Consider the following 23,274-nt stretch of genomic DNA (forward strand, 5'->3'; position numbering starts at 1 on the left):
AGGCGGGGGCTGCGGGCGCAGGAAAAGGCGCCTTGGGAGCTGGCGCTCGGCGGGGCCTCCTCCGGCCGCCGGCGCGGCGCGGCGAGTGGGAGCGAGCGCGCCTAGAGCACGCAGGCGCCCTGCTCCGGCTGGCCCTCGGCCGGCGCGCGGCGCGGGAGCAGCCCGCAACCCGCAGCCCGCGCCCCGCGCAGTCCCCGGGCCGCCCGCGGCCGGCCGTCGGCAGCAGCGGCTCCGCGGCAAGCGCAGGCCGCCGGCCCGGGAGGGCGCTCGCGGCGGCGGCGGCAGCGGGACGGCCCTGGGGCCGCCCCGAGCGCGCCCTCCCGCCTGCGGCCACTCGCAGCCGGCGCTGGCTGGGCCGGCGCGCCCCGCAGGCAGCCAGAGCGCGGCCTCGGCCTCGGCGGGAACGAGCCCCGGGCCGCAGCTCGCTGGAGGCGGCGGCAGCCGCGGGAACTGACGGCGTCGCGGGGCGCTCCTGGGCGGCGGCGCAGCGGCAGCCGCGCAGGGGGCGGAGGCAGGGGGCGCCCCCAGCCAGGATGCTGCGGTTCCTGCGCCGGACCTTTGGCCGCCGCTCCATGCAGCGCTACGCGCGGGGCGCGGCAGGGCGCGGGGCCGCCGGGCTGGGGGACGAGCGCGACGGGGGGCCGCGGGGGGGCCCGGCCGCCGCCTCGACGCTGCCCGCCGCGCCCGGGGGCAGCGTGTTCCCCCCCGGTGGCGGGCCCCTGCTGACAGGCGGCGCGGCCGTGCACATCTCTGCCGCCGGCTCAGCCAAGGCCACACTCTACTGCCGCGTCTTCCTGCTCGACGGGACCGAAGTGAGCGTGGACTTGCCGGTGAGTGACGGCCGGGTTCGGGGCACTGGCACCCCGCGCCCCCGGGGCAGCTCCCCTCTGCCACTGCTTCCCTTTGGGGCTCTGCCCCTTCCCCCGCGAGCACTCCCTAGCCCGGGTTCCGTCTCGGGCCACCCTGCCCCTGCCTCTCCCGGGGCCCCATCCCTGGCTCGCCCCCTCCTTGGCACAGGGCTCTGAGTCGCGCCTTCTCTGGCTGCCACCTCGTCCTTTGGGCCTCACTCTCTCCCTGGCGCACCAAGTCCCCTTGTCCCTAGTCCCCGCCCCCTGGTGCCGGTGGCCGGTGTTCCCCGTACGCCCCCAGGTTCCGGCGGAGGCCTTCTCGGTTAGACAATCTCAGCTCATTGCAGTGCGGGGTGGCCCGCTTGCCGCCCCCCAGAGCTCGCCACCAGGCCTTGGTAAAACGGCAGGGAGGAGCTGCCCGGCAGGTGCCCCAAGTTTAGCAGGGAGGCAGGGGACCATTTCTCCTCCTCCCAGATTCCCCTCTCGGCGCCTCCGCCCCCACCCCCATGCCCAAAAGCCCCTCCGGCCACAGCTTCGCAGGGGGTTGGCCGACTTGGGAGCCAACTCCAGAACGACTGTCTCGGACCTGGCCAACTTGGCGCCGGCAGAGCCCTTGCTGGGGCGCTCGGAGTCGGCCCCGGGGCCTGGCACGCGGGACGTTCCTCCCGGCAACCTGCGTGGTGCTGCCGAGGCACCCCAGGGCGGCGGCACCGGGGTTTAAGTCCCGGGCCACCAGGCCACAGGTGGTTGCACCCCGCCCCCTTCCAGCAGAGCTAGGCCTGCGCTGCTGTCCCCGCCAGGACGTCCAGCAATCAAGGAGCCTTTCTAGCCGAAGGGCCAGATCTGATCAAGTCAAATCTGCACATTAATGGGGCGCCTACCGCGCACCGGGCGCTGCGGCAGACAGCGCCTTTGGGAATCTTTGGGTGTGACGGAGGGGACAGCAATGATTGGGGCTTTAGATGAATGTTACAGATCATCCCGAGGGTTTCAAGGCAAAAAAATAACATGCCCGGACTTCCAAAGAAAGCATTAGGCCTTCCTGGAAGAGGGAATTTAATTTTCTGGACTTCCTGAACATGTAAGGGTTTTAGACAGATGGGAAAATCAAAGCTTGCCTGACCTGGAGTTTGATACAGCTTCCCTGAACAGGCTTCATTTTGAGACATTTTCAGTTTATGGCAATTTTATTTTTTGTGGCTTCTCGTGTTCTCTATAGGATATAGACTTAATGATAATACTGTTCTGGGGCCTTTTTATTCATGGAAAAGGAGCTATATTCTGGTGCTTAAACCGTTGTTTTAAAATTGCATTAAAATGTAACTGTTTCCCAAGATTGAGGCTGTCCAGCTTTTATGCAGCGGGGAGGGGAGGCCTAAAGAGCCGGGAGGAGTGGACAGGTAGGCAGCTTGTGTGTGGAGAGGAGTGGCGCATTTTGTATCTCAGATGTGGGAAAGCAGTGCTCTCCGTGGGAACTTTGACAGTGCTCCTTGCTGATGGCTTTCTTGTCTGTTCCCCAGGGATGATTGGTTTATAAAATGTATTGCTTCTGTCGGGTTTGTGCGACAGGTGTAAGTTGGTGTTTGTGGAGTGAAAAATGCAAACTGAATAAAGGGCATGCATGGTAAATAGATCCTAACAGGTATGCAAGTGAACAGGTGGGGGCAGGAATGCTGATTTATTAAAGCTGATGGCGCAAAGGGGAGAAGGATATTTGGATCTTAAAAGGTTTCTTCACCTCGTAAAAATTTCCTTGATGAAAGAATTTACCACGTTTTCTTTTAATGGCAGATTTCTTGGTGCTTAAGATGTGATTTCATGAACCCTTCATTTTACTTATACACACACGAATACACCCTGTCCAAAGGCAAATAAAAAGCAAATGCTGGTTTTTCTCATGTGAACCCTCAGGGAAGAAAGATGAAGAAAAATCACCTGTGAGCACAGCTCATCGATTTGAAGATTTACTAGATATTAGAACTGCATCACACAGTCTCTTGCACTAGTCTTTCCAGATTGGAGTTTTAGTTTCTGTAATTAAATCTTGGAGTTCGGAGGTTATCACCAGACAACCAGCTCCCGATGAATTAGTAGCATGCCCGCTCAGCGCCGTTTCACCGGGCTCACTCTTTATGCTGTCTTCTTTGGCATTTAGCCCCACATGTCAGTATTCTCTTCTGTATTCCTGGATTTCTACTGCTGCCTGGGCTCTGGTGTTGCACAGATAGGATTCACCTTTGGCCGCCATACACCTAAGCTGGGTTTTCTCTCCTGTCACTTCCACAGGCACCAGGGCACTTGCCAGGCAGACTATGGCTCCTTTGTAATTAAAACACTCTGGTGGTGGTAACTTTGAGAATTCCTTTGCTCAGCATACTCAAAGTAGTTATGCAGTGCCATAAACCATTTTATTAGCCCTAGGCAGGACACTTGTGTTCTTCAGTGGCCTCAAACACACCACCACCCGCAGTGTGACTATGCCAGGGCACGTCAGTCTTCAGTCAATATTTACTGGGCGTCTCCAATGTGCCCAGCATTGTGCCGTGGGCACAAAGGTGAAAGAGGTGGTCTGAAGCCATTGGGAAACATAGGTAGAAACTCATCTTTTTATTCCAAGTGATGCTAAGTAATATGACAGGCTCGCCCAGATGTGGTGCTGGGGAATGGATGAATTATCCTGGAGACTTTGACGCTTGAGATCATAGGATCCTAAATCCAGAGTCCCTTGTGCATTTTTAGAATACCTGCTGTGTCAAGTCCGCTTCTTGACTGTGCCTTGGCCCAGTTGTTATATGTAATGCAGGAAGAAGCAACTGCAATTGTCTTCTACAGGCTCTCTGACAGGGTCTGGAGCCCCCTTGTCTGATGGTGGGCTGCGTCCCCTAGCACACCTGTGTGTTCTCCTTTGCTGTGGACAGTCAATAGTTTCTCAGTCTTTGAGAAAATGTGACTAGAGGATCCTTTTAAAAACCCATCTATAGCCTGCAGTCTAAAATGGACCTGCTGTGCAAGCCCCGTTTCCAGGGGAGCCCTTAGCTCACCCTAGAAATGAGTGCCTCCCTGAGCCACTCCTCTTCAGGAAGCCTGGCCCTGCCGTGGAAGGTGCCTCCCTCGGGTTAGCCCTAACCTGCCTTCAGGTGTGGCCTGGTCAGAGCTGGGCAAGACTCCCTCTGCCTACCTGGGCACTTCCGTTCTGTTAATGCCTCTGAAGATCCCATTAGTGTGCTTGGCAGTGGGGTCCCCGTGGACTCCTATCAGCTCTCTGTTGACCAAATCCCAGGCATTGCTTTTGCTCGTGTGGCTGTTGCTCAGCCCCATCTCCCTCCTTCCCCGTGCACACAGCCTTTCAGCAGAACCCCTTAGGATGTGGCTAGCTGGTTAGCACTCCCACCAGGCCTTGGAGGGCACAGCTTCTTGGCCGGTATGGCTGTGGTACAGTTGTCGCGGTATGTGGACCTCAACGTTGACTCACTAGAGTGGTGTCCAAGCATGGGTGCTCCAGACTTAGAACACCCACATTCGGATGTTACAGTTGGCTGCGTAGCCCTGGGCAACTTCTGCTCTCTGAGCATCAATTTTCCAGTCTTTAAAATGGGGATGTTGGGAAGGTTACATGACAGGAAGTATATAAGAATCCTCAGGAAACAGCAGGATGCTGGAGGGTTATTACTAGTGGGTTATAATCTTACACACTTCTCAACTCCTTATCTTTGGCCTATGGAAAGAGTTTGGAAAAATTTCTAGTAATGGACTAAAAAAAAAAAAAGCTGTGGCAGGAAGGTGATGACACTTTGCCTGGTTGGTGGGAATTGGAAGTTGGATATGGTATGAGAGATGCTTTATTAAAGTTTCACTTTGGATAATAAAAGAATCCCCCCAGACCCACCCTTCTCCAAATAAAGAGAAAAATGCAGGTTCTTAGAATTTTAGGCCTGGAACCTCTGATGGCAACAGAATGTACATGATACAGCATAAAGATCATATACCTTATTTTGGAGGTAAAAGGGACCCTAGACAGCACATACACCCCTATAGTGTATATGGGACACTTAGGCCTGTGGATATAATGTGACTTCCCTTTAGTCACTCAGTGGGGGTTTGGAATAGACTTTTTTGGGAACCCTGATTGTCTAGCCTTTGGAGGTGAGTGTAGGATCAGCAGCAGGCAGATCAGCCCCTGATCCTAACACAGTATCATAGTAGGGAGGCAGGATGTGTTTCTGGCCATTTAAAGTAGGACACATTTTCCAGACAATCGGAAATTCTAGCAAAATGGTTCTCTGATGTCAGTGTACTTAAAGTTCATCTGGGATTTTCTTTTCTCTGGTTAAAATTCCCAGAGCCCATTCCCAGAATTTCTGATTGAGTAGTTCAGGAAGCTGGATTTTTAACAACCAGTAATTCTGTTGAATGTTGTACCTTCACATCCTTTGAAAACCACCGGCTCTAGACCTAAGAACAGAGGGCAGCCACACTGGGCAGTAAAACCACTGTAGGCAGTGGCGCAGGGACGGGGGTACTGGCCACCTTTGAGTATCACACCTGAGCTTCAGATTGCCATATTGGCCACAGTGGGGTGGAGGCTGGGCCAGTTATGCTATTGCAGTAGTCCATGTGACAGGGTGATGAGGGCCTGGCTTGGAGAAGGGGTCAGAGTGCCAGAGCCAGTGGCAGGTGGGGTCAGTTGCGTGTAGGAGGGAGAGGAAGGTGGAGGTGTGGTGGACTCCAGCTTGGAGGGCAGGAGTATCTTAACCCTCACTTAATGGGGAGAAATGGGAATCACATGAGACACCCCAGGAAACAGGAGAAGGCAGCTTCTCATTTCTGCCCTCCTGCAGAGGCTGGGGGACATGGACCCCCTGCCTGATCCTAGGCTTCTGGGTGCTTGCTTTTTCCTGCCGGAGGGAAAGATAATGGCTGAAGATGGCCCTCCAGTGCTTACCCCATCCCCTTCCCAGACTGGGAATGAGATCCCAGGGAGCACTGGATACCTTCATGAGTTTGTGTATTTTTTTTTTACCAAAATCTTTGTTTTAAAGGTGGGCACTTGGGCGGTGGGAAAGAGAGAGGTGGACGGTGAACATCCTTCCCAAATGGGATATGGGATATGGGTGTGATCACTAAGTCTGGTTTCACACCTGCTGATTGTCAGTGTTAGTAGGGGGCGGGGTCTGGCTGCCTGCCTCTCTTGCGCCAGTAATGTGACCCTGCACTGGTCCAGGACTGAACAAATATTAACTTGCTAAGCACTTTCACGTGCATAATCTCATTGAATTCTGTCCCTGGTGCACCGCTGTGGATGAAGGCACAGGTCTGTTTAATTTTGAAATAGCAAAACATCAGGGGGAGGGTGAAGAACTTTCCCTTAAATTCTTACATAGGGATTTAGGAAAAAATCTCAGTAACTACAGAAATCCTCTGCCCACGATTTGTCCTCAAAACACATGTCCCATCCTCCTTCACTGCCCGACTCTGCGCCATCGTTTCCGCTCTGCGTGGAGTGCTCTCTTCAGCGGGAGTCTGGTTCCAGCCACACTCAGGTTTCCATCTCCGGCCCCCAGCCACTGCCTGCAGGCAGGGTCGGCTGTAGATCATCTTGGTGGTGGGTTTTTATTTTTTCAGGTTGGCGTGTGCTTTTGTCCCCTGCTTTCATTTCGTATGAGAACATGCTTAAAGCAGGAAGATTAGAAAATACAGAGAAGTTGAAAACATCATCTAAAATTCCATCCGAGATAACAGCTCTTAAAATTGTGGTGTGTATCCATCTGTAGTTTTTTCTTTTTGTATTTAGGTGTGAGTACATATTTAAAATGATGAATTTATATGGTTGATAGAAGTCTGTCTCCTGACTCCTTTAGCACAGTTGGAAAGGGGTGGACCATACAGCTGAGTTTGTCAGGGTGGCAGCCCTTGCCCCCCTCCATCCCTTTCCATGTCCTGGGACCCTTAGCTGGGGTGGGGAGCTGGTTGGCCATCAGAGCTGTGTGCAGCCTACTGCCCCTGCCTGGGAGAGAAGCAAGCTCCCCATCCTGGGATTCCACCCCCACCCCCCGATCTCTGCTTTCTGGCAGGTTGAAAGTCCTGCTGATGTGGCCATAGAGTTCCCTTGCATCTCGAGGCTTGTGTTCTGAAGACCTGCTTTGGGGCAGTTGCTGCCCTCTCGCTTCGCTGTGCTCTGCTGCCGGCCAGAGCTGATCAGGCTGACACAGGCGGGAGCCTTGCTGGGTCCCATGTGCGCCCCTCCACCCCAGTCCTGCTCCTTCAGCAGCCTCTTTGACTTTTCTCTAGAGTTGGATTGATCTCACTAGTCCCACTTGATTTTAATTTCTGGTTTATTTTTTCAAGTTGTTTCCAAAATGTGTTTGTTGACCTGCTGTATAGTTTCATCAGCCAGCAAAGGCATATTGAGCACTTACCCTGCATTAGGCTCCCGGGAGGGATACCGGAGGGATGGGGTCACTCCACTCGGTGAGACCGTGTAGATAACATTAACCCCACATAAGGTAGTGCAGGGGGTGAGCAGCTGGGCTGTGGGGTGGAGTGGGAGATGGTTTGCTGTCTAAAATGACATTTGTCCCAGAGGATGTATAGAATTCCTTATGGATTTGGCTGGAAGGTGGTGGGGTAAAGGAAACAGTAGGTGCACATGCATGGAGGATTGGGAGTCAGAAAATCCCATTCCCTGGGCTCTGGACTCCTTGGCATAAGGGGGAATTATGAGCTCCAGCTGTGCCCCTGAACCTTGAGTGAGTGAGTAGCCTCTGAACTGCAGGTAGGTGTCTGGAGCTAGTAAGAGCCAATGTGTACTGAGCATTTGCTGCCTGCCTGGTACTGCCCTAAGTGCATCAGTGACTGTCTAGTTGTATCCTCACAAAAACTCTATTAATGGTCACTGTTGTTACCCCTGATTTGTAGAGGAGATAACTGGGGCTTTGCAAAAAAACTTGCCCCTGTCACATAGCTAGTAAAGGTAAACTCCGGCTTCGAGCTTGGAGAGTCTGGCTGGAGGAGGTTTGTGGTCTGGGAAGGGCCTCTGACAGCATGATTGGGGATGACCTGGCTAGGTGGATGGGTCCTGAGCTTGCCCCAGATGGCCCCAGTGGATGGGGACCCCTGAGCCTCAGAAGGGCGTCCTTTGCAGGCCACTTGGGATTTCCAGAGGTCCGATTTACATCTTTAGTCATACTCAGTGGGTGCAGATTTGCTCAGAGGGCAGTTGGGTTTGATGGCCATGATTCTCCAACACCGAGGTCAGAAGTAGGCTACATTTTGCAAAAGTGCTTCATAGAACAACACTAAAATTATCACAGAGAAAAGCATATTACATATTCCCGTCCTGCCACCTGTGCTTTTGTATCCATGTTTATAAGCATGGTGTATGCTTTAAAAAAATGTTTTTTTTCCCTCAGTCTTCCTGACATGCTTCTCACCAGTTTGCTGCCCTGTTTTGTGCTTATTCTGGATAACTTAAATGCCGCCCTCATTCTGTGCATGCGTGTGTGTGTGTGTGTGTATACTAAGTAAGTAATACCTGTCACTTGGGGTTAAAGGTTGATATGCAAAGCACCTGGCATCTTACCTGTCAGGCAGCCCTACCCCCAAGCCTGGCAGAGTCCCTTTTACTTCCTTTAATTGTCACTGCCTGGAAAGGTATTATTATCGCATTTACACACAGACTCAGGGAGCAGATGGCCTCGAACCACTCAGCTAGCAAGTGTGGTAGAGCCAGAAATGAATCTAGGCTTCCTGAGTCATTTTCCAGTGCTCTTGCCCCTGGTCCTTGCTGTGCACACCCAGCTTTCTTCCTTGAAATGTGTGCTCTTTGGAACTTCATGGGAAGGTCAGAATTTCATGCAATAAAACCCTATCTCTCCTGAACCTCTGTGCCTGTCAGTGTCTCTGGCATTTGAGTTCTGTGTGCCATTTCTCACCATGTTTTGCAGATTCTTTTCCCCAGAGTCATAGCTGGTTGAGTGCCCAGCGCTTCCTTCTTGAAGTTGAGAATTAGGAGGTGATACCCCAAAGGTGCAGTGCCATCTGGAGCTTCTTTGTTTTCCAGCCCTGAGCTGGATCCCAGGAGTAGAATTGTCCACACTGCCGGCCCAGCAGGAGGACGTGGACTGCCTGGTTCTGCAGGTGCCTGTGGAGCTGGCATCCCTCAGCAGTGTGGTGTCTCTTCCATGCCTGTTTCATGATCTGAATGTTGTCCGCATCATATCTTACCTCTGCTCAGACAGGTTGAGGGGGGCCTGACAGTTGCTTCATCCTGCTTGCTCAGTTGCTCAGCAACATCTACCTTGAATTATGAATTTTTTTTATTGTGGTAAAATGTGAATAACATAAAATTTACCCTTTCAACCTTTCTTAGGTGTATAGTTCAGTGCATTAAGCACGTTGTGTAACCGTCACCACTATCCATCTCCAGCATGTTTTCCTCTTCCCAAACTGAAACTCTGTACCCATTAAGCACTAACTCTTCATTCCTTCCTCCACCCCAACCCCTCCCTGGCAACCACCCTTCTACTTTCTGTCTCTCTGAATCTGACTTTTTAGCTACCTCATCTAAGTGGAATCACATGGTATTTATCCTTTTATGTCTGGCTTCTTTCACTTACCATGGCTTTAGGGCCTATCCATGTTGTCAGAAGTTCATTCCTGTTTAAGGCTGAATAGTATGCCACTGTGTGTGTGTGTATGCCACCCAAATGTGGCTTATCCATTCACCCATGTTATGGATTTTTGTACGGGTCCAGGCTTTCCTAACTCAGGGCTGCCTGATCATTTACGGCACTGCCAGTGGACCCTTGGATGTCCCCAGCCCTCTCACCTTCGTTGTGTTTGCAGCATTCTGGCACCTTCCCCTGGGACTCTCTGCCTCATGCTGATCATCCTCCCTGGTCTTGGCTTTTCCCCTTAACGTTTGTGTCTGAGTTACTCAGCATTGGCAAGTTTCCTGTCCGGCACATTCTTCATGTTTTTTTAATGATGATATGTAAATACTAAAGAGTGTCTATAACATGAATCGCTTAAAGAAAATACAATACAGTGAGCATCCCTGTACCACCACCCAGCTTAGAAACAAAGACCACCCGTGTTCAGTGCTGGTAAAGCCCTGCCATGTGCTTTCCCAGTCCCATTCCCCTCCCTCCCTGTCTCCTGAAGTTTGTCTCATAGCCTGTCCTTGTCTTTATAAGTTTGCCACACATGTGTTTCCCTAAACTCTATCTTACTAATTTTGCATGTTTGTGAACTTTATGTAGGTGGGTTTTCTCACTTGGTACTGTGTGAGATCCATACTGATGAGGTAACTGTAGTTCTCACTGCTCTATAGTGACTCCATTGCATGAATCTACTGAAATTTATCCTGTGTCAGTGGACATATGGGATGTTTCCAGTTTGGGGCTGTTAGGAAAAAAATGCTGCCTTGAACCTTCTGGAATTGGTCTCCTGGTGCACATGGGCAAGCAAGTGTCTCTCTTGGGTATGTACCCAGGAGTGGAGTGGCTGGGAGGGCGGTGGACGGGGCCTTTTAAGATCACTCAACATTATTTTCCCAGAGCCCCAGCAGCATGTAGCAGCATCTGCTAATCCGCTTTTCTTTGCTTTATTTTACCAGTCTAGTGGGAGTTAGTGGGAACTCATTGCAGGTCTTCACTGTTTCCCAGCTATTGATGGGGTTGAGTATTTTTAGGGATGTTTATGAGCCAGAAACGTATTTTCTCCTGCAATGCTTTTCTATAATTTTTGCCTGTTTTGTAGTTGAGTTGTATTTTTCTCATTGTGTTCAGCTCATTCCCTGCTGGTCTTTAGGAGACTGTCTCCCACACCCCCTTCTGCTAAGGGAACCTCAACAGAACAAGAGGGAACGCTTCTCCTTCAGTCCCCCTTGCTGGTCTTTGCTCACCAAGTAGGAATTACAGTCCTGACTTCAGTTTTGGTTGGTGCCAGTAGCTTTTGGGGAGCAATTGCCAGATCTGTAGTATTCACTTCACTTCTGCCCACTTTTTTTTTCAGTTTTTATTATTGAAGTTTCTAAACATATTCAAAGGTAAAGAGAACCCCACATACCCATCATATAGTGAATATAATGAACCCCAAGTGCCCAGTCATGGAGCTTCGTCACTTGTCTCTATGGCCACTCTCATGTCATCTGCATCCCCACTCTGTCCCTTTCCAGTTACTTTAAACCAGATTCCAAATATGCAATTCAAATGTACTTCAGTACACACCTCTAAATGATAAGGGCTATGTTTTAAAAAGTGTATCCACAATACTATTAAAACACCTAAAAATAATTAACAGTTTATTTTTTAGTATCAGATACTTAGTTTTCAAATGTTCCTGTTCGGTTGGCAGGAAGGTCCTTTCATTGCATTTGGTTGATGTTCTGTCTAAATCTCTTAAAAAAAAAATGTCCCTCTAGCTTTGTTGAGGTATAATTGACAGGTGACCATTTATCTATGTTGGAGATATAAGGTATGGTGGTTTGGTACCTGTAAACATTGTGAAATGGTTACTGTGCATCAAGCTTAATTAACGTATCCACCACCTCACCAGTTACCATTTTTGTGCATATGTCTTAGCAGATTTCTAGTATACTACACATTATTATTAACTACAGTTATGTTGTACATTAGATCCCCCAAACATAGTCATCTTATAACTGAAAGTTTTTGTCCTTTGACTAACATCTCCCCATTTTCCCCATTGCACAATATATCTAAAGCTATTAATCCAGTTTTCCCCTCCCCCCCCTTTTTTTCCCTTCCATTTATTTGTTGTAGCTGGGCTGCTTTCTGGATTTCATTGATGGCATCCTCAACATTTGGTTACCCTGCGGTATGGTTGGTACAGGGTATTAGGCATTATTTAAAGCTTCTGACTCAGGTCACACAAACAGTAAGACAGATTCTTAGCCCTCACAAAGCTTGAGTGGAGACAAGTCATTCCCCCCCATGTGAAAAGTGCCATAGAGTTTTAATTAAAACTCGAAGGAGGTCTAAGGGAGAGGGACTGGGAGGGGAAATGGGCAACTAGAAAGTGAGAGAAAGCTCCTGGCTCTGGGGACAAGAGGGAGAACAGCCTTCCTGGTGTCAGATCAGCGTCAGCACAGGCACTAAGGCTTTAAGTGATACATCCAGAACTGCCGCCGCCTGCTCAGCCCTGCTCGCAAGCCCAGGCATCCTCCGCGTCTTCACTGGATGTTGCTTCTTTGAAAAGGCCCAAATTCTTCATCGTTACAAAGTTGTCAGTAGATTGATGAAAGAGTATCTTTTTCTTACATATCCACCTCATTCTTTATCAGCTCCTTGACACTGGTTTTGAATGTCCCCCTTGACCTTGGAGTCTTTCTCTAGCTCACCCCTGTTTGGGTCCCTGGACCGTCTCCGGAGGCCTCCAGTGAGCCTTTCCATCTTTCCTGGCTGGAGGTGCCCACAGACATTTTAAGGAGGCAGAATCAATAAAGGTTTCAGAGAGAAGGGAGGCAGGCAGCCAGTAGGGCTGCGGGAACTGCTGGGTCTTACCCCTAAGGGAGCACTTGGGGACCACATGGTCCGAAGTCCCATTCTGGGATGGCAGATCTTCCTTGTCTGCCATGGAACACTCCCTGCCGCTCCATGCCGCTCACCTGTGGCAAATGAGCAGTCATTAGGTATAATGAGAGCGGTTTCCTGCACCCAGCCCTCCCAGCTCCTCTCCCAATGGCCGAGTGACATGAAGCAAGCCCCTCCCCCTCCAGGGCTCCTCTACCCCTTTTGAAAGCCAGTCATGTTTTTCTCCTTGGCCCAGGAGAAACATTGCCTGCCCTGTCGCCTGTGCGTGAAAGGGATGTGGGCTTCATCCAGAAAAGCCCCAATGAACTAAACTAAAGGCTTGCAAAGGTTAGTTATTAACCCGCAGCACACTCTGGCAGCCCTGGCATGCAGCATGTCACTGACCACAGTCCCTTTACTGCCCCTGTCTGCTGGGGCCTGAGACTCCAGGCCCAAGGCAGCTACCGCTCTGTCAGTTGCAGTCTGTGTTGGGTGGCATCAGTGCCCCATGGATGGCAGTGAGGGTGGCCGGTCAGATCCAGGGAAGGACCCTGACTGGCTTGAAACTGGCGCCAGTTCACACACACAGGCCAGCAGTGACAGCTCCCATGGACTCCTCAAGGGCGAAAGCTGAAAAAAGCAGATCTGGGTATGGGCTATTGTAATGGACGAACTGGGAATCCAGGGCTGGAAGCTCTTGTTCGGCGTGTCTCAGTGTTGTGCATAGGATTTGTTTTGCTTTGGAGGCTGGAAGTATCTAGCTTTTTCTAAAAGACATGGTGGACAGTTCCTCTGAGACTCCTGAAGAAACATGCAAAAATTACATGCTGTCTTCTGAAGGAGAAAGAATGCTCATACTTGAATTATTGCAGCATGTCCTTTATCTTATTAACTCACCTCAGGGAATGAGCTCTTCTACATATAGGAAGTTTCCAGAGAGCTACAGTTTATTCTGTTTACTGACAAGGCCTGTTGTGTTTCAGCTGTTTCATTTATTGTTAAAAACAGCAACACAGAAAATTGAGATCATCTAATATGTGTAAGGCCTGGTATAAGGAATAAGAAAAGGTAAAAAATGTGCGCCCTGCTTATAAGGGCTCATTTGGGATGGGGTGTCCAGTTGTTCTTAAATTGCACTGCACATCTCCTGGCCCTCTTCAAAAGGAGAATGAGTAATTTTAACTTTGCCTTCATAGCCCAGGGTCAGCATGCAAGGGATGTCAAGGTTAAAGGCCCCGCCCAAGGCCTGACCCCCTCCCCACCCCCTGACCCCAGCCCTGCCTCACCAGCCACAATGGTTGCAAGTTCTGCCTCTCTGGATCCTTGCCTTCCGCCTTGTACCATGTTCCAGTCTTCAGCATGTTGCTGCTTTACCACCAGGATTGCTGGGTTTGGGAGGTGGCAGTCAGTTATCAGAAGGTTTTAACACTCCCAAGGTTATTCCACTGTGCAGCCAAGTTCAAGAACCTGTATTTCCAGGGTCACATCCCTTACATGTATATAGTGTTTCACGTTTAGATCAAGCTTTCACCTTTCATGGCTTCATTTAATCCTTATAGCATCTCTTTGACAGAATTGTGGGCATTCCAATTTTATAGAAAGTTCAGCAGGAAGATTTTTGCCCAACATCCCACAGCTCCTAAATGACAGAACTAGACTTAAAATCTTTTTCAAGCTCTAAGTGCACTTCTCCAAAAGTCTTCTCCACGGCTGTCACCCTAGTGTTCGGTGGCAGCCCCCACCCCTGCTCCCCACCCTTCACGTTTCACCTGCGTGGCTTTGCTGTGCTGTGCCCCTTCTTTTTGGCTTATCAGTTCTTATAAGGTTCTGGCCGTCTCTCAGGCAGGGCCAATGTCAGATGTAACCATGTTTACAAAGCTTGTCCTGAACACCCCCAGCTCCCCTGGCCCCCAGAACAGCATTCCCTCTCCTGCCTGAGAACCTGTGAGCTACCTCTCTGGGGAACCTAGTACATTTCACATTCTTGTAGTCATTTATGTAGTAATTTGGGTAATGGAAAACATTGTTGACTTTTTAAAAAATGATTTTATTTTGGTAAAATGCACAAAATGAAAATTTTGTCATTAGTGATGTGTAGTCCATGCACAGTGTTCTACAACCATCATCACTATCTAACTCCAGAACATTTTCATGACCCCACGAGAAAACCCTGTACCCATTAAGGAGCCATTATCCACTCTCCCCCTTCCCAGTCCCCAGCAACCACTACTCTGTTTTCTGTCTCTATGGATTTGCCAGCTCTGGATATTTCCTAGAAATGAAATTATACAGCTGTGTGGCCTTTGTGTCTGGCTTCTTTCACTTAGCATAATGTTTCCGAAGTATGTTGACCATTAACATTGATTTAAGCACTTTAGGTGTCTTAACTCATTGACTTCTCACAACCCTGTAAGACAGTTCATATTTGCATCCTCATTATACATATTAGGGAAGTGAGGCACAGAGAGGTTAAGCAACATGCTAGAGCACACATAGCACTTAAGTCCTCTTGGCCCTGCTGTGGACCTTGAGCTTTAGAGATTACTATGAGCTCAACCTGTGAAATTGAATTTGAAGGAAAAAAATGAAATTTCAAGAAAGAATTAATCTACAGCATATGAACAATCTATGATGCAACTCCAGAAGCAGAACTTTCATAGGTACCCCTCAGGGCACTGCAGAACAGAAGTACTGGGAAGGATTCTACAGTTAAAAATTCTTGACTTAATTGGAGTGGGTCAGTTATGTTAGAAATTTTCCACAAATGTCATAGGCTGAGTCTTAGGATTGTATATCTGGTATCAGAAGCTAACTGGTGGTCCAGGATCACTGAACTGTTGAGGAATGAGTCTTAAGGACCCCTGACAGGTAGAAGGGATCCCACCTAAAGGGTTTCTTATAAAAGTCATGTTTACTATGTGCCAGACAGTTCTGAACACTTCATGTATACTTATGCAGTAAATTCTCTCAAAAACTTTACAAGGTAGCTACTGTCCTGTCTTACAGGTGAGAGAACAGGTACAAAACAGTTAAATATCTTCTTCATCGTCTTGCCACTAGACTGTGGTGGATTCTGGAAGTCTGGCTCTAGTGTTTATGCTTTCCATCTTTTTTTTTTTTTAATCTTGGTTTTGTTCCTGGATATAATATACCTTTCCTGAGGTAATGAGAACAGAACAGCCTAGTTGCTTGACTAGGAAGAAAAAAAGGGAAAAAGTAAAAAAATAGCGATTTTATTGAAATGTCAGCCTGTCATACCAGTTCTGTACGTAAAAGTAATACTTGCTTATTTTAGAATTTTTAGGAATTACCAATTAAATGAAGTACAAAATAAAAATCATACTTAATACCTCCACCAAGAAAGTACCTCTCTGTTAACAGTTTGGTGTATGTCCCTGTCACCTTTTTTCTAAGGATGGGCAAGTAAGTTTTTTTCAACAACATTGTGATCATATTATTTATACCCTTTTTTAAGTTATAGAGAAACATGTTCTTAATCATTATACTATCCTACCTCTTGTATTGAAGAAAAGCTTGGAGAGATCTGGTCCTTGCCATGGGAAGGAGAAAGCTTAGCTTGTGGTCAAGGGGGCAGACGCACCTGGTGTGGAAGGACCCCCAGTGGCTGTGGTGGGAGAAGGCACATGACTGGGAATTTATGGCTCATGGTGCGGCTGAGGTTGACTACAGGTTCTAAGCCTGGCTGAGAATATGGGGTCTGCACGTGTGTTCCCAGTCTTCATCGCATTTATTCCTCATTGGTCAGCAGAGCAGGTGCCATCATTTCCTTTTGGCTGAGGAGGCTGCTAAGCCCAGTAAGGTATGTTTGTCCTTTTGGTTCTCTGGAGCCCTCTGCCACCTCACTGTGGTTCTCAGATAGTTCTAATACCAGGCAGGTGCCTTGGGAACCATCAGAGCTGGACACAGGAAGCCACGTGGGGGCTCCTTGGAAGTGGAGGTGGATTTCTACTGGAGATGGCCTCAGGGGAGGTGACTGTTGGGCTGACTTTGACATTGAGTGTTGGAGGATTGGCAGTATGGGTGGAAAGACAGCGTGACCAGCTTACCGAGGAGGAGGGGAGGAGGATGAGTTTGGAAAACAGAATGCAGCTCGTGGGGTGCTGACACAGGGGAGACAGGAAGGAAGGCTAAGACCCCTGGGAGCTTGGAGTTTGGCTGTGCAGGGTGATTGAAGGTGGATGGTCAGGCTGTGGCTGTTACCTGCACTGTGGGCAACTGGGGCGATGCTGGGGGTGGACAAGAGGACAGATACAGGGGAGTTTGAGGACTTGGCATCCAGTGCATTTGGGGGGTAGATTTAGGGTGGGGAATGATGGAAAAGCCAAGAGGTGACCCCCGCATTTTGTGCATGGCAGGTCGGAGAGATGGAGAACCAGGGGATGGAGCAGAAGCAGGGAGAGGGCCCTGAGTACCATGCTTGCTTGGTCTTGGCTTTGTAAAGTTTATAGATATAAGGTATTTTTCACATTTTCTTTCCTTAAGAGGACCTCCAAATAGTACAAGCTTCAAGGTGCCACAAAACCTGGGTGCACTCCTGGTTGTGTTTTAGATGAGGCCCGTGTGAGGGGCCAGCAGATCATATACCTGGAGAAGAGTCTGGTAAAGGTTTAAATGCAGTTCACATCTGACAGAGCCAGTCAGGAGGCTGAAACAGAGGGACAGGAGGCTGAGGTCTGTAGATCTGTCGAAGCCTGTTCTCTGCCAGGCTCTGGGCCCGCTGCTGTATGTGGACTGCCTCGGCTCACACAGAGTCCCCCGCGTGTAGGTGCTAGTCTTCCTGTTTTACAGATGAGGAATGAAGGCAGCCTGTGCTCTTGGCCTCTCTGCTCTGTTGTTTTCTAAACCTGAGTGGAGTTGACGTTTTCAAGGAAGAGCAAAATAATGAAGAGACAGAGGCATTCATTGAGGGCCTGCTGTATACACAGAACCAAGCCAGGGCATGGGTGTTTTACAGGACTGAGTGAAAGATGCATCTCTTTCATTAAGCAATTGCCTGTTTAGTGAGAAGATGTATCTTTTGCATTTGCAGAGAACTCTACAGCTTTTAAATGCTTTTATCCCATTTTCTCACTTAAAGAGAAAGAGCCAGGGCCAAAAACAGGAAAAAAAAAAATGGTGGTGTGCCTTGCTTTTTAGAGGGCAGAGCGCTGGTTGGTTGTCGATGGACATTTTAGGTGCAGAAACTGGTATCTGGGACATGGAACCCAGGGAAGAAAGCCGGACTTGAGTAATTGATTGAAAATCACGGCGCTGAATCCCAGTGTGAGCTATTTTTATCTCCAATGTTTATCTCAAAGCTTTATAGCTATCCACATAAGACGGTATGAAAAGGGTGATAAAGACATATCTCTACAATTTGGCCCAAACTGAATTCGAAAATTCGTCTTTTTGTATTCACATGGGTTATGCTGAGTGAGATAAACCTTATACAAAAGAGTATCGTCTGTATGATTCCATTTATATGCAATTCTAGAGCTGGCAAACATAATCTGTGGAGAAAATCCAGAATAGCTGTTGCTTTGGGGGGAGTGGGAAGGGCCAGGGATTGACTGGGGAGGGGCACCTGGGAACCTGCTGGGGAGAGAATTTGCCGAGTGGTATGGGGTGTGGGTTACACAGAGGTTTGCATCTGTCAAGGAACAGCTCAGATTTGTGCTTTTCAATGTCAGTAAATTTATCACCATCCCTGATAAAGACCTGTACAAAAAATTAATGGAGGGTCGGAGGAGGAATGAGTAGAGGAAAAGATGAAACAGAATGTGATAATTATTACAGCTGAATGACAGGTGTTTACTATTCTGTTTTCTTCGTACTTATTTGAAATTGTCCATAATAAAAACTTTTTAAAGAGTGTACCAGGGTAATCTTTGTTGATTCCTTCTTGTAAGAATCTGAAGTGCATTTTCCTGGAGAATTCTTGTCTCCTAAGGAAAATGCAGGATCTCAGCACTGGGGCTGGTTCCCGCCACCCCGGTTGGTGTCTCTCCAGGCTTGCTTACTTTCTGCCTTGTTGGTGGCCGTGAGTTTTGAACTTTGGCTTCCTTCCACTGGCACCTGCCACCCTCCCTGTCCTTTTGTTCCCTGTCCTTTTGCTGTCCCTTTGATCTGGGAGCAGACCCTCCCCCTCGGTGGGACTTTGGCCATCCCACTCCACCCATGCCTACCTCCTTATCTCTGACTCCTCCAGGCCTCTGTGCGCCCACGTCATTCTCTGCTATGAGTGACTCCACAAAAGGTGAATCCACTTGGGTCTCATTTCCCTTTCTCTTAGGGTTGTAAAGTGCCACCTGTGTGCCTTTGTTTGGCGCTACAAGGTCTGTGGATTGGAGGGGCCCTACCCCATGTTCCCATGCAGTTCAAAAAAGTACATGTGATGTGGTTCCATTCATAGGAACTTCAAGAGAGGCAAAACAAACCCGCAGTACCTGTGGGAAGGTGGGTAGGCGTAGAGGTTGGGAAGAGCCCACAGGGGCTTCTGGGAGGTGGGGGGAGGTTCTGTTTTTTTGCCCTGGGTGGTGGGTACACAGGTGTGTTCATTTCTGATAATTCTGTATGCGTCACACACCTGTGGTCTGGGCACATTTGTGTGTGTCACACTTCAATTAAAAAGTCAGAGGTTTGTGCAAAGCTTTTAAAAATTACCACATTTCACATTTAAAAAAATCAAAATTTGTAGACTTTCTTGAAAAATTGGAAGACGGGGTGGCATGGGCTGAAATCCTATAGAGCGGTCTGAATTCCCGTAGGGCGACAGCTGACCGGGTCTGCATGGAGGCCGCCAGCCCCCACTCCTCGTGGCCCACTGCACTGGTAGGAATGTTTCCTGCACTCCATTCGCATTCCCCATTCTCTGCCCTTGCAGCAGGAATTCTCCCAAATACCTGGTGTATGGGTGGCACCTGTGTAACCCCATATGGCTGTTCCCCCCACTTTTAAGTTCTGTAGGTCTCTTAGAAGGTATGAAGGTTGGGTGGTTCACTGCTTGGCTTGGTGGAAGCCTCATAGGGATACCTTTTGATGTGGATTTGAAGTCCTGGGGTGCTGGAATCTTGTGTGTTAAGACATTCCAGGTGAATTAGTTCTGCTTAAACTGGGGAAAATTGGAGTTAGCTTGTGAGGGATCCATGGCAGTTTAAGAAGACAAAAAGTTTCTATATTTGTACCTGGGCATTTAGTTCTGTAACATTCCATAAGGATACTAGTTAATGCTTGTAGCTTACTTGGTATTCAGTTGTTGCTTTTCAAAGTGTGTTATATGATTGGAATTTTTTTTCTTAGTTTAATAGATAAGAAAAGGCTAACTTTTTGTGTGGTGAATTTACAGTCAAGATTCTTCCCATAACAGCTCATACTAAGTACAAACTACAAACTTCAGGGAAGTAATCTTAACAATGCCCTCCTTACAAATTCAAACCTACGGGAGAGGCTGTAAGCATCACACCCTCCTTTTCTCCATCTGAATGTTTGAATGTGTCATTCTCTGCCTTCTTGCAGGAGACTTTTTTTAAGACTACTGACTCACCCCCCCTTCCCCCCACCACCCTGGCCCCACAAAAAAAAAAAAAAGAAAAGAAAAATCAAAGGCCTACTATAAAAAGACAACTTTATTTGTATACCTCACCATCAGATGAATGGATGGTGGGCCTCAATTACAGTTTTATGACATCCTAGCTGCCCAGGTCAAAAGTTTCATGTGCTTTTCCACTCATTGCCCTTTCTGGAAATTTTATATGCACACAGAGCCAAGTAAATAGCCCTAAAATTCCATGTCTCAGCAGTTGGCGTGATCACTAAAAGTACTAAAATGTAGGCGAATTTGCTAGCTGGGTCTGTACTGATGGAGTACCAGCTATGGGTGGTTCCCAGGGAACCTGGACTCCAACACAGCATGTTGGTTCAGGCAGCACCCCCACGGCAGGTGTCACCCACCATCAGTTCAGTCCTGAGGAGCACCGTGCCTTGTCTGCAGGCTGACACCCAGTGAAGGCTCTGGATCCCCAGGGGACTGTCAGGAGAGGTTCCTGGGGGCTCTGAACAGGGTCCTCTGTGTGTTACCTCACCCCACCATCGCTAAGTGGGATGGGTGCTGGGTTATCTCCACTTTATAGGCAGGAAACAAGCTCTGAAAGGCCAAGGGGCTTAGCTTGGCTCATGCTGGTTGTGAGTTGATGGAGCCCAGGTTCCAACCTGCTCGCAACCAGAGGTCGTATTACCTCCTGTGTCAGTTTCCTCAGGCTGCCATTGCCCACAGACTGGAAGGCCTAAACAGCAGGACTTTACTTCCTCAGGGTGCTTGCAGCTGGAAGCCTGAGGTCCAGGTGCTGGCACAGCTGGTTTCCTCTGAGGCCTCGCTCCTTGGCTGTGGTGGTTGCCCTCTGGCTGTCTTCTCAGAGGTCTTCTCTCTGTGCGCGGGCATCCCTGGTGTCTCTGTGTGACCTCATCTCTCTGCCTAATGACACCAGTCAGGTAGGGTCAGGGCCCACCCTAAAGAACACATTTTAACTTACTACTTCCAAGGTTCCTGTCTTCAAATATGACCACATTCTGAAGTACTGGGGGGTCAGACCTTCAACTCAGAAAACTTGGGGGGACACAGTTCAGCCCAGAACACTCCCCTGTCACTTAACCGCTATAAAGCTTGCCCCCTTCTGTGAATAGACCAGCTACCCAGAATGAAGCCACTTCCAGCACAGGGCCTGTCCTGTGGGCTAACCCTGGAGCCAGGGCACATTAAATTCTTCATTTCATTTCATCATCAAGCACTGTTACCCAGGTAAGAAATTTTCTGATGCCAAACTGGCCTGAGCTGAGTAACAGAGCTGGGACCCAGACCACTGGCCTGCTGGCCCCAGAGCCTATGGCTTCAGTCCCTGCCTGCATCCTGGGGTATGTTACCACTTCGGGAACTGAGCCGCAGAGGGCTCCAAGAGGGAAGGGGAGCGGGTCGGTACAGGGCTGGGAAGTCAGCGGAAGCTTCAGGTGTGGGCAGCACTGACCCGCCTTGCAAATTTAGTCGCGTTCCTAATTTGCCGGATGGGTGGGGGCAGTCATCCATCCAAAGTTAGTTCTTTTCTGTTCATGTTTCCTTGGCTGAGTTTCCTGGGAATTTGTTGCATATTTATTTATGTGGAGTTATTTGCTTTCAGATTTGCACGGAGGGGGAATCTGCAATCTGGCTGCAAAAAGTTATTTGGCTGTTTATTTTCAGGGCTGCCCTTCCTCCAACAGCTTGTTTCAAACTCAACCTCTGGCACAAAAACATCCATCATTTTAATTGCAGGTTACTGTTTAGTCAGGCACAAAGTTGTTTCATTTTCTTTTTCCTTTCTCCTGTGGTTTTGGTTTTATGTTTTTTTTGGTTGTTTGGTTTAATCCACCATTTTTTAAAGTCAAAAATACTTATCCAAACCAAGCACTTTTATAGTCAAGGAGTTTTTAACATTGAGAGTTCTTGTCTTTTGGTGTTGTGTGTTTGGTTCTTGACCTTTCAGTAGCAGAAATGCTAGGTGCACCCTGTCCCACTCAGCTCACAACCGCAGTGCCGTCGTGTCCAGGTTACCTCAGGTCAGCTGAAGAAAGAAAATTGTATTGATCTCAGGGTCCAAAGGCTCCTGTTCTATTCCTGGCTTTACTTTGGTTGCCTGGCAACGTGACCTGCCTCCGGCCTCATTTTTCCCATCTGTAAAATGAGGGGCTTAAAGGCACTGCTTTCTGGAGCATGCCTGCATTCTTTCTTGGTAACTTGGATGCTGACTAGGACTCTGCACACAGACCTGTGACTATGTAAGGATGTCCATCCAGCAGCTTGTCCTGCTCCATATCAAGTGTTTTTACTCTGGTGGGTTGCAGATGGTGGTTAATTAAAAGGTTGAAGGTTCAAAGTCAATCCTGTATCCCTCAGAAACATTCATAGGGGTAAAATAATTGTTTTCTTTAAGTTAAGTAGGGTGGAATGTTAACTTTGGCGTCCAAAGCTTACAAAAATTAGCTTTCATTGCCACACATTCTTTCTTGCTTGCTGTAAAAGTGTGTTATTTGTGTCTGTGAAGTTGGGCGCAAAGGACATCAGTGCAGCCCCTTTGTAAGCTGCACCAAGGACGGAAAGTAGGGATGAAATGTGACTTTTTAGATCTATAGGTAAGTACTGAGCTGGGTCCTGACAGAGGTCTGTGTGTAGTATTTTGTTTAAGTGACATGGAGAAAATGAATCATTACCACCTTGGAGTCATTTTCCCTGTTTCTATCCCACAACACCTTCACCCTCACTGTGGACGTAGCTTCCCCTTCCCAACCAGTGGCTTAGATTCTCAAAGGCAGTGCACAGGCCAGACCATGCTGGCACCCTCTAACCCCAACTCCTTTGCCGTTTGAGGTTTTCTTTAACTTTTTATTATGGAAAATTTCAGATACACAAAGGAGAAAGAATAGTAAGATGAAACTCATGTGCACAACACCCGTTTATTATTCTTTTTTTGAGTATCTCAAAGCAACTTCCAGATAACTTATCATTTAACCTGTTAATACTTGAGTGGGTGTCCCTTATATATAAATAAAGACAGGTGTGCACATCCTTAATACCATTATCACACTCAAAAAATGAACAATGATTCCCTAACGTCTTCTAATGCGGAGTTCTCGCTCAGTTTTTCCCAGTCATCTCAAAAACCTTTTTACAGGTTGGTTTGTTTGAATTGCGAGTCAAGTACAGACCACACATGGCATTTGTAAATGCCTCATAAGTCTTTTTTAGCCTATAGCAACCCCTTCCTCTTTTCAATGTGCTTTATTGAGTTCTTAACATGTAGTTGTTGAATGTGGAAGAGGATACCCTAATCCTCAATTTTCAAGTCTCTCTCCTGAACAGAGCTAGT

General features: G+C 48.5%; 1 protein-coding gene across 8 annotated transcripts in view; it reads left to right on the top strand.

Annotated features, from left to right (window-relative positions):
• The first annotated feature begins 518 nt into the window (after positions 1–518).
• EPB41L4B (erythrocyte membrane protein band 4.1 like 4B) overlaps positions 519–23,274 on the top strand; it is a 118,998-nt gene continuing 96,242 nt past the window's right edge. For all 8 annotated transcript variants that reach the window (XM_073226464.1, XM_073226473.1, XM_073226468.1 and 5 more), the window contains exon 1: positions 519–830. In XM_073226464.1, coding sequence (XP_073082565.1) covers positions 534–830 — 297 coding nt within the window. In that variant the 5' untranslated portion in view covers positions 519–533. The remainder of the gene's footprint in view (positions 831–23,274) is intronic.

The sequence above is a fragment of the Manis javanica genome, chromosome 2 (genome assembly GCF_040802235.1).
Source record: "Manis javanica isolate MJ-LG chromosome 2, MJ_LKY, whole genome shotgun sequence".
Classification (NCBI taxonomy): domain Eukaryota; kingdom Metazoa; phylum Chordata; class Mammalia; order Pholidota; family Manidae; genus Manis; species Manis javanica.